The sequence below is a fragment of the Triticum dicoccoides genome, chromosome 7A (genome assembly GCF_002162155.2).
Source record: "Triticum dicoccoides isolate Atlit2015 ecotype Zavitan chromosome 7A, WEW_v2.0, whole genome shotgun sequence".
Taxonomy (NCBI): domain Eukaryota; kingdom Viridiplantae; phylum Streptophyta; class Magnoliopsida; order Poales; family Poaceae; genus Triticum; species Triticum dicoccoides.
In genome coordinates this window covers 711,358,333-711,368,436 of record NC_041392.1, presented here as the reverse complement: position 1 = coordinate 711,368,436, position 10,104 = coordinate 711,358,333, and the positions used below count along the sequence as shown (strand labels likewise).

Here is a 10,104-nt window from a genome sequence, read left to right as displayed (position 1 = left end):
TCCTGCGCACGCTGGGCATCGTCGGGCTTGTTTAGACAATCACTACAGCGGAGATGCGCGCCTACGATGGACTATTCGCCGCGCCCCTTTCCCGCGACGTGCTGGCAACCACCGAGAACTGTCGGATGATCCTACCCCGCCTCCATGCATGCCGGCGCCGGCCATGGGCCTCACGGCGTCCTAGGTCTTGCGGCGCCGCCTCTCCCGTCGCCCCCCTGACCAATGTATCACACCAAAATTGTGATTTGGAATGTGCGAGGCCTGAATGCTTGCGCAAGGTGCTAGGTGATCCGCTCGTTGATCCTCTTAGTGGACACATAATCAACCATCGCCTCCATGAACCCCGCGCCGGCCTCAGTGAGCACGATCGTGTGGTTGCCGCTGGCAACGTCCACGGCGATTTGACTGGCACCCTCGTCAGCACTGCCTCGACGATGGCGTTGGGCGGCGCCAGCCGGCGGAACACATAGATCCTAGAAACATAGTTGGCCTTATGGAGCACGGTGAGTGGGATGACGTAGGCCCTGCTGGCCGGAGGTACACAACAGGTATCAAAGTCAGGTTTGATCGCCTTGGACGTGCACGATGATCTTCATGACGAGAATTGCATGGTTACAAAGAAAATAAAGACGCCGTATCAGTACCACCATGCAGTGCGTTCTTGCCTTATTGCATGTGTCCTTAGACCTCAATCCCTCGTCGTCCGCAACCCATATCCATGCACAAGCTAGCTAGCGGCACAACTCGTTGCCTGTCAATCGCTGGAAGATTCCAAACCCAACACACAAAACAAAATTGGGTGTGCTCAGCTCATTTTCACTGGCAGCACTGGATTTGTCATCTTTGTTTCCCATGCTACATTGAGTTTGGGTTTTTTTATACACTTACAGATAGGTCAACGGAGGTGAGGTGCACATGCACTAGATATTCATGTACTTGGTCACTTACTAGCCTGTCATTTCCATCTTAGAATAGTATTTCATGTTGCTACATGGTAAAGCAGTGTCCATATTCTCTCAATATATATTCAGCAACAAATGATAGATGAAGATTATCCATGGTCTCTCTAGAACACATCAAAGATTACTATGTCCTTTGCACCAACCGTGGTTTTAGCCCACATGCTATCATTTAATAAGCAAATAAATTGTTCTGGTTAAATGAGTGCATCAATTGAAAATATATATAGTGAAGTACCTGGTTGGTACAAGCAACAAAATTGCTGGTAAGGTTCCAGCTAGTGATTTGCAACTCCCTCTCAATATGTGCTGCAGCAGCGAGCTCAATTGCTTCATCGGGAAGCTGATTCATTGCAGAAGCAAGTCCCACAGGCTGAGTAAGCTTCTCGATTCCTAAACGATTGAGACGATGCAGACCAGCTTGCATACTCTCATGACAGCAGACCTGGAGAATTGGAAGTTTCAGACTTTCAGTTACCATAAACTCAATAGCAAGACAAGACCCCCTTTCAAAGCGAAAATTAAACTACAAAAGAACAAGGGTGGTTAGTGGTTACACTACCACAAACAAATCATGGCCAGTTTCGTGAGGATCTTTATTTACTTGAGATGTGCGAAAAATTGATTATCGACCTAGCCGCTAATCTTGAGCAAGTCATGGCCATCCATTCCTTCTTAAGCACTCCCTAGAACTACCAGTCTCTCTACGAAACCTATAATACAGCTTACTAGTTACTTCGAAAAATGCAATTTACTACACACCACTTATTGATATTACACTGAAATTAGTAAGAGTGCTGAAACTGACAGTCATCTCTTATACTAGAATTAAAAATATAAGGCCTGCTTTTCAGTTGGTCTTGTTTCGAAACCAAGAGTTGTGCTTTTCCACTCCAACCACTTGTATTGATGTCAAGAGGGAGAGATTTAAGTAATTGATTATTCCAATAAACAGAAAAAATCGGTACAAATTTTCTACTATTTGTCCTTGATTTTATACTTTAATTCATGCATGAGAGTTTGGGGCTTTGGAACGGAGGAACTGAGTGACCGATCAACCTGGTTATTCTCATATATCATGTGTGTTATGACTGACCAGCATACACATTTCTTTACGAGAGGAGTCTTTGAAAATTTTCATCAAGTAGTTGCTTATCACAAGTGACAAAGGTATTTTTTAGAAACTCACACTTTCTGGTGACACCAATCTTCTAAGCTCCTCCTCTGACGGAATCCGGAAGTCAGGTCTCTGTGTCCAGAAATAATGTCCGTTGGGTCCTTTCTGTTTAAATGAATGCATGCGAGCGTTAATTATGGTAAAACAGAAGTCCATGGCTGGAAAATCAAATGAGATTACAGTACAACTATAGAAGTAATAATAACATGGGTGATATATCTACCTTCAGGTCTGCACAATGCTTCAATCGTTTTCTCACAATAGCTTCTGTCAGAGGATGCTGAATAGGTACTTCATCAGCTCGAATCTGAGAAAGAACACCAGGCCTCTCCCTAAGACGGAATTCACGATATACGTATACGAGCATTCGATTCAAAAGATGATTCTGCAGATTTTTCGTTCCTGGTGAAAATACTTCCATGTGTGGTTCCTGCCAGGAGAGCACAAATCTATCATTTATTGATGAATACCACAGCATGTATTTTTGATGCAGTATAAAATATAACAATGCTTAGTTGAAGATTTTCCAGCATTACACACTTGCAGAACAACAAATAAATAAATAACCCCAGCAAACTAATCCGAAACTAGTTCCCTTCCAAGTGAAAATTCCAAAAATTAAAAGAAAAAGAGTGACAATATTATGAACATCCTGCAGATATAGAATAGAGTATTTCAGTACAAGAGCTTACTTGTTGGCCAACAGCATATAGCTTGTCAATGCGGCGTAGAGAAAGCATCCCTTTCGGCGAACGAACTAAAAGATAATCAGTCGATGCCAATTTATGAGGAAATGCAGGTGCTCTGTACATGTTTGTCTCAAGACATGATTGCTGGGACCCAGAACGTACATCTCCCAGGAAAGGAGATTTATCAGCAGGCTCAATAGCAAGCACTGTACCCAGTCCGTCATTGTTGCTTCGCAGGGATATAGCTGTCTGATCAGTGGGTGAAGTTTTCTGGTAGTAAGTACAGAGTCGAGCACCCATTCCTGCATTTGCAAGCAGTAAAGGTCTTTCCTCACAATATCTGCATCGAAAGCAATAAAAACATGGCAGCACATTAACTAATGAACAAAAACATACATGATCAAAACAACAAGCACAGCATATGGCCACTTAGATGATCAATAGCAATTTTTGCTCATAGTATCATCATATTCACCACTTGACCAAAGTATAGCAGTAAAAGTTTCAATATGACTTTCACATACAAGAATTTGCATATGTGAAAATTACAACACGTGTGGTATGAAGAGAAATATTATGATTGGACTTACTCCATCAAAAATACATGTCCATCCTTAACAGACAAGTCAGCTTTTTTCCTGAATGCCCCAGGAGGACGTAGAGCCTTGTCCTCTCCAGGTAACTTCTGTGCTTTTGGCCATAGATGTACTTCAGTGCGAACAACATGCAAAATAGAGTTTGGTCGCACGTTTTGCATGGCCAAGGAGATGTCATCCTGGAGTTCTTTTCCATAACCAAACAATTTGATCTTTTCAGATGGTCTAAATTCTGCATGGAGTAAAGTTAAGGCATCATAAAATAACTATTGATGGCTTTCTAAACTAAGAAAAATAACAGAATAGAGCAGGATAATGATTGAGGACTAGCCTAATTTCTTGGAAGCTTTTGATTTTACTGATAGTGGAGTTTCCTCTGCATTGACGAGAAGTTTCACTCCTTTTCCTGCTAACGTCATTACTATAACAGTCATTGACCCATGACTGCAAGCAGCTCCTTGCAACTCAGCAGCAAGTTTATTTTCATGGGGGTACCACTTAGCTTTTGGTCTATGGAAATTTGCAATTTCGTTACTGCATTGAAAGTTGATAAAACTTATTAGAGATGAAATCAGCAAAGAACAGGCAAGAATAGAGTTCAGTAGATGAGCTACACATGATAAGTTGACAACTAAAGCCCCAGAAGTACACTTGCTAAATATAGCTAAGAACAAGAGTGTAAACATGTGAATCATAAGGAGCCAAGCCTCACAAATAGAATCCATTGTTAAAGAAATATTTACCCAAGACTGGTAAGATATATATGCTATACAAATACAGACAAGAATAGAGTTCGGTAGAATAAGCCCAGTTACAGAAACCAGAAGTCCAATGAAACAGTGGTAAACTATATAATTATATATGCATACAGATACATATGGTGCCCAAATCCATTGTTACAGAAATATTTCCACAGGACAACAAAACTGCTGGTTGCTCACTTGACTATACATTAACGATGAAGAATTGGAGACAAATAGATGTCACACATTTCAGTTGAATTATTTGAAATGATCTGACACCCAGTTTTTTTTTAAAACATGTCACCCCATGTGCAATAATTATCATAGTAAGCATATAAAGATTGCAAGATTCATCAGATACAAGTTCATTAATCCAAAACAAGACAAGTAATCAACTAATAATAGATGTGGAATTTTATGGCAAGGGATGAGAGACTCATACGTGCTTAGCTTTGGCTTCATGGTCTGCAATTTTTGACCAGGAACAGAATGTACCACCTTTATGCCCATTGAAGAACGCTTTTTAGTATGAGATTTAGCTTGTTGCGACATCTTCCTGTTGGAATAAAATTTGTCATTGGAAATGTTGAATTGGGCATCCAATGTAATTGCTTGGTTGTTATGGCCAACATTTTCCACTGTTGCAGTCTTCATTGGCCGACTAACAATCATCGCACGAGCATGTGAGCGGAGGTGATCCCCATTCTTCTCATCTAAAATCTCGAAAAGCATCTGGTCATCTTTCAGATCCAAGATTAACTTAGGCTTAGGAGTATCCTCACTGGGATCCCAAATTACGTTGTCCAACCAAGATCCTTCCAACAGTTCCTTGTTCAGAAGAGAGAGGTTGCTTAAACACTTCATCGTATTGATTTTAACTGTTCCATTTATGTTATTTGGTTCCGCATGGTCCAAGTCATTCTTCTCTTGAGGAGTCTCCTTTATCAATGGAGGGTAACTATTCTCAGGGGAATGATAACTAGCTGAAGCAGGCATTTCTGTACAGCCAAAAGGCTCTCTTATTACTGGAGAACCATTATTTTTATCCTGTACATCACAACGCCCGGATACATAACCATAATCCTTAGCCTCATCTTCACTGTGAGCATCAGAGCTCTCTTCAGATATGACACAGCTTTTTAAACAAGACTGACTTTCACTTGCTGGTGAATTGCCCCAAATGATACCATTTTCCCAGTCTTCATGCTCAAGTGGATAAACATCAGGACAAACTAGAGTTTGTTTAGCAGTAGGGAACTCTTTGTGTACATCCTTCATTGGTTGTTCAGAAAGACACAAATCTTTAAACCCAAAAGTATCACTAGAAATTAACTCATCACTGTCACTCTCGATAAAATCTTCATTTGTCTTGATATGCTTCAAAGATGGGACATCTTGAATAGTACTCCTTAGAAATACTTCCTCGTCATCCTCAACAATGTCACTGATGTTTGTGATACGGAGCTCTGGAAGCAATTAATACCAGAGAAAGGCCTTTAAAACTAATTTCTATTAAATTGGTCATATTTTCCATGCATATGATTTGGGAGGGGGGTGGTGGTGGTGGACAGATTAAATAATCTAAGATTGGAGACCATACAAGCAGTAGTGAGCATATACCCTCCGCATGGTCTGTGCTAACTAAATTTGTTTATGTTCAGAATATAGAGCCTAAGCAGAAACAGTAAATAATTATGTGTTACCATTACTTTCAGGTTAATATGCCTCAAATCACAACCCAGCTATATATGCCACACTGTCAAGGGGTTCATAACGATCTTCTTAGATTTGTGTCTTATAGTAAGCCTGTTGAATACCTTTATTCACTGGCCGCTTATGCTGATCTGTCTTGGCCTTTCTTACAGGCTCCTGTGCACCAAAAATTTCAGAGAACTTCAAGATCACACTCCCATCCTCTATGCATAAAACAGGGAGGGTAGACGCAGATTTAGACTCGAGTTGATCTTCCTCAGTGTCAATTTCTTCCTGACAATTGTTAGAAACAAGCAGTCCAGTGAGACAGGTACATACATCATCACAAAGGAAATGCAGATTTATGAGTAGAAATATGTTGAGGAAATTAACTACAGGGCATGAGAAAATGTATGTTTTTTTTCATGGAACTGCTGTATCACTTATTTGTGGATCCAGGTCCCACTTGACATCAAGGATCCAGTGATTTTTTGGTCTAAAAAAAAGGATCCAGTGATTTTTAACAATGAAAGGATTATATAGTGTCCCCTGGCTAATTTCCCCCAAAAATAAGCATGACCCAACCTATGAAGTAAATTTGACTCTCATCCAGATTCCTCGGTCCTAACTCAGACGTACTTAATTGAAAGTGAACCAGATTCTGAATGAACAATAAGTCAAACTAAAGGTGTCATGAGATTCAGAATTCATTTGAGTGGGTGAGCCAATATAAATAATGTGTACCTGACAAACTTCATATTCAACATCCATAGTTTCCTGAGATTGTGGCAACGGGCTAGATACCTTTCCGATGGCAGGATTATCATTAGAGGGTGATATTTCCGGCTGCTCGGCTGAAATGACATCTAAATTGATAAAAGCAAAGGAGACTTACATCAAAAGCAAGATGATATCCATATAAATAGAATTCAAATACAAACTATATAAAGCTGAAATGCATAGACATAAATATTCAAACATAAATTACAAGGGGTGTTGACTTCAACAGATGAAATTGGCTTGTTTTGCTTCCAAACTATTCTCCGTAAACTAATCACGGAGTAATAAGAAATGCATAAAAACAAGTTGTATGGTGTTTTCAGAAGTTCAAAATGAACACCATTCATGAAAACAATAGCGTTGGTGCCTTGCGTAAATAAAAATACTGCTGATTTTCTCAGATAATCAGATGAACCACTATGAGCAACACTCGCCAGACCAAACAAAAAAACTTAACAATAAACACAAGCACATTATGCGTACAGATATGCCAAACCTTGTATAACATTATCACCAGGTAACTCGATATCATTGGGTGGTTCTTCATCCTCATCATAGTTCTCCTCATCAAACACTGAAACTTTACTACTGACTGAAGCAAACATTGTGTTTGAGGAGAAGTAATCTTTCTTGGATAGCAAATGGTCTTCCTCTGTAGCTGCTTCAACTTCAGGTCCATCATATTGTTCATCAATATCTTCATAGTCAACAGCATCCTCTGCTTTCTCATCATAATCTACAGAACAGAACAAATATCATACATCAACTATTCCATACAAATATATGATTAGATGGAAAACAGGATACCAAAGCTGTCAGAAAAGGGCAGAATAATGAATAGTTCACAAATTGGACTTGATGAAGAACCCATTAAAATTGGTTCATTCTTATACGGAATTACAGAGATGCCACTTACCTTGCTCAGAAGGATCGGCTGTTGCTGGAGAAGACTTAGTCAGCTATAAGCAAACAGCACAGCATTAATGTGTTGAAAACAAGAAAAGCTTTCATCAAATTAATATTGTAATTATCATTGGATACCATACATCAATGTCTTTCAGGGATGCACCAAGCTTGTCTGCTAGCGCAAAAAGATGTTCCTTCGCATCCTGATAACTCAAAAAAAAACAGATGTAGTAAGAAATGAAGCACAAGCAGTGTGGCGCCAGACCCCAGGCAGACCGGGCCACTGATTGGGGCGTGCGGCCATTTCCTTTGTAGATTTTAGCAAAGTACTTAAGCTACATCTACAGTGCCTATAGGCTGCCTGGGTCATGGCTGTCCTGCCGTTGCTACTGAGCACAAGCATCATTACAATACAAAGAAACTAAATAAACTCCTGTTGTCAAAAGTTCCAGCGAAAAGCAAACAACAGAGGTAAGTCCATGTTACAGAATTGACTTCTTCTGGTCAAATCGTGAAGACCTACTAGGGAAAAGCCGAAGATGGAGATGGAGAGAGGAACCATCAGTGGATTCGTCGGCTTTTAACCGCCATTTTGATGGCAATCCTCCTATCCACATCCAAACCAACTTGTGCTGTTTTTTAAATTTCTGAACTTGATTCAATTCAAAACTCTACACAGTTGTCTAGTGGCTATCTGCAGAAAGACGGAACTACTATTCCTGCTCATATTTGACATCATCAATAAAAGATACTCCCTCCGTCCCATATTATAAGAGCGTTTTTGACACTAGTCTAGTGTCCAAAACGCTCTTATATTATGGGACGGAGAGAGTACAGTATTTCCATTCACCCAATAGAACAAGGAAAAACAAGAGTCTTTGACCTTGTAAAGTCTATCCACTCCTTCAGTGATAATACTAAAGCATTTCTATCCAACATAAATTTAAGGCGTATCGAATTATCAGGAATGGATCGGCACCATTGGGGAGAGATATAAAAGATAGAACTTGTGCATTCGCGTCACGACAACCATATCACACACTGGGTAAAAAAAGCATCGATCTTTTTGCATCATTCAGGAGACATATGACGCTACTGCTTGCACAACTAAAACCTGCATAGGTGTGTATCGTCTGCTAGATGCAGACAGATGGAAAAAGAAAAGCACAAAGAACAGAAACAGGAGTTTCTGCAGGCTAGCATAGACAGCGAGCACGGTATTCACCTCGTCGAGATAGTCGGCGTCCAGGTCGCCGGCATCGTCGACGTTGCCAAACATGAACCCCAGGAAATGGTTCTCTCCGCCAGGCTCCTCGTAGTCCTCATCGTCGTCGTCATCTGGAAAGATGGCAGATGAGCGAGAGATAATAAGGCGAATAAAACCAGCTCGATACCTACCACCCGGTCAATCACCGATCGATCAGCCCTGGAATGGGAGGGCGGCGGGCTCACCTGCGGCGCTGGTGGTCGCGACGTCCTCGTCGCGGCGCTCGCCGTCGCTCATGGCCGCCTTCGCCCCGCGACGGCACCAAACGCGTGCGTGGGGGCGCTAACCCTAGGCGCGCACCGCCAGCAGCGCCTACGCCGCGGATCTGGGGTCCCCGGGGCAGCTACGTGGGGAGAGGATACCAACGCTCCGTGCTCTGCGGCGGCGGGATCTGGGAGGGGCCGCGGCGGCGAGGAGGGGCGGCGAGGTGGGGCGGGGCAGGAGGGGTCGGGGGAGAGGGAGAAGGGGATGGGGGCAAGTGAGGGCCGCAGTGCGGAGGCGGCGCGGGTGGGGGGTGCCGGAGCCAGCGGGCCGGGCTGGCGCGAGGCTAGGCCCGTAAAGGTGGCCACCGCCGATTAAGTGAGCCCATTAAGCTGGCCTGTGTTATGTATAGGCAGGAAACTATCTCGACTTCTCCGAAAATGCGCATAGGATCACTGCTGGCTGTGGGAAGTGGGGAAGTATCAGTGCTTGTGAAATAAGGTGACAAATTTAGCATTGAGTAGCGTGTAATATTTCCATGCAGTTATGTGTCTTCTACTGTACAAAAATGAAGAATCTCATCCTAGGAAAATTAAAATAAACAGTGGGCTTCATGAGTGTTAAAATTTAAAATAGAAAAAAAAGGAATGAAAAATTCAATGTTCTACTTCCTGGAAAATCCACGGTACAAATTCCACGAAATTATGTCTTTCTACTTTTTTTTATGTTTAGTGAAAAACTGAGAACTTCGTGACCAGAAAAAATTACTTATACTAAACTCGAGGCTTCTTCTCCTGTAAAGAAGCTATGCTATTACTCGCGTTGCCTATTGATTTATCAGTGCAGCAACATCTAACCGTTTATCTTTATGGTCCAACAATGGTGGATTAACACCAATATGAGCTCCAACTCATTTATTATGGTGTCTAACGTTCTTCCTCTGCAAACATGCATGAGAGCAGGTGCAATAAGATACAATCAACAGGCTGTAAGAAGTAAATTAATATTTTTATACTTAGTTAAAGGAGAGAGGATAGGAGAGAGAATGTAAGCGGGCTCTCATGCAAGAGCCAGCTGCAGCACATGCTTCTAGG

General features: G+C 41.8%; 1 protein-coding gene across 1 annotated transcript in view; it reads right to left on the bottom strand.

The window, feature by feature from the left end:
* LOC119330054 (transcription initiation factor TFIID subunit 1-like) overlaps nucleotides 1–9,247 on the bottom strand; it is a 17,855-nt gene extending 8,608 nt beyond the window's left edge. Inside the window, exons 1-14 of the mRNA XM_037603161.1 lie at nucleotides 8,995–9,247; nucleotides 8,768–8,880; nucleotides 7,683–7,745; nucleotides 7,553–7,595; nucleotides 7,133–7,372; nucleotides 6,601–6,722; nucleotides 5,982–6,150; nucleotides 4,607–5,630; nucleotides 3,753–3,955; nucleotides 3,416–3,653; nucleotides 2,829–3,165; nucleotides 2,360–2,566; nucleotides 2,149–2,241; nucleotides 1,198–1,404 (exon numbers count right to left, since the gene is read on the bottom strand). Coding sequence (XP_037459058.1) covers nucleotides 1,198–1,404; nucleotides 2,149–2,241; nucleotides 2,360–2,566; nucleotides 2,829–3,165; nucleotides 3,416–3,653; nucleotides 3,753–3,955; nucleotides 4,607–5,630; nucleotides 5,982–6,150; nucleotides 6,601–6,722; nucleotides 7,133–7,372; nucleotides 7,553–7,595; nucleotides 7,683–7,745; nucleotides 8,768–8,880; nucleotides 8,995–9,046 — 3,111 coding nt within the window. The 5' untranslated portion in view covers nucleotides 9,047–9,247. The remainder of the gene's footprint in view (nucleotides 1–1,197; nucleotides 1,405–2,148; nucleotides 2,242–2,359; nucleotides 2,567–2,828; nucleotides 3,166–3,415; nucleotides 3,654–3,752; nucleotides 3,956–4,606; nucleotides 5,631–5,981; nucleotides 6,151–6,600; nucleotides 6,723–7,132; nucleotides 7,373–7,552; nucleotides 7,596–7,682; nucleotides 7,746–8,767; nucleotides 8,881–8,994) is intronic.
* Between the last annotated feature and the right edge of the window lie 857 nt (nucleotides 9,248–10,104).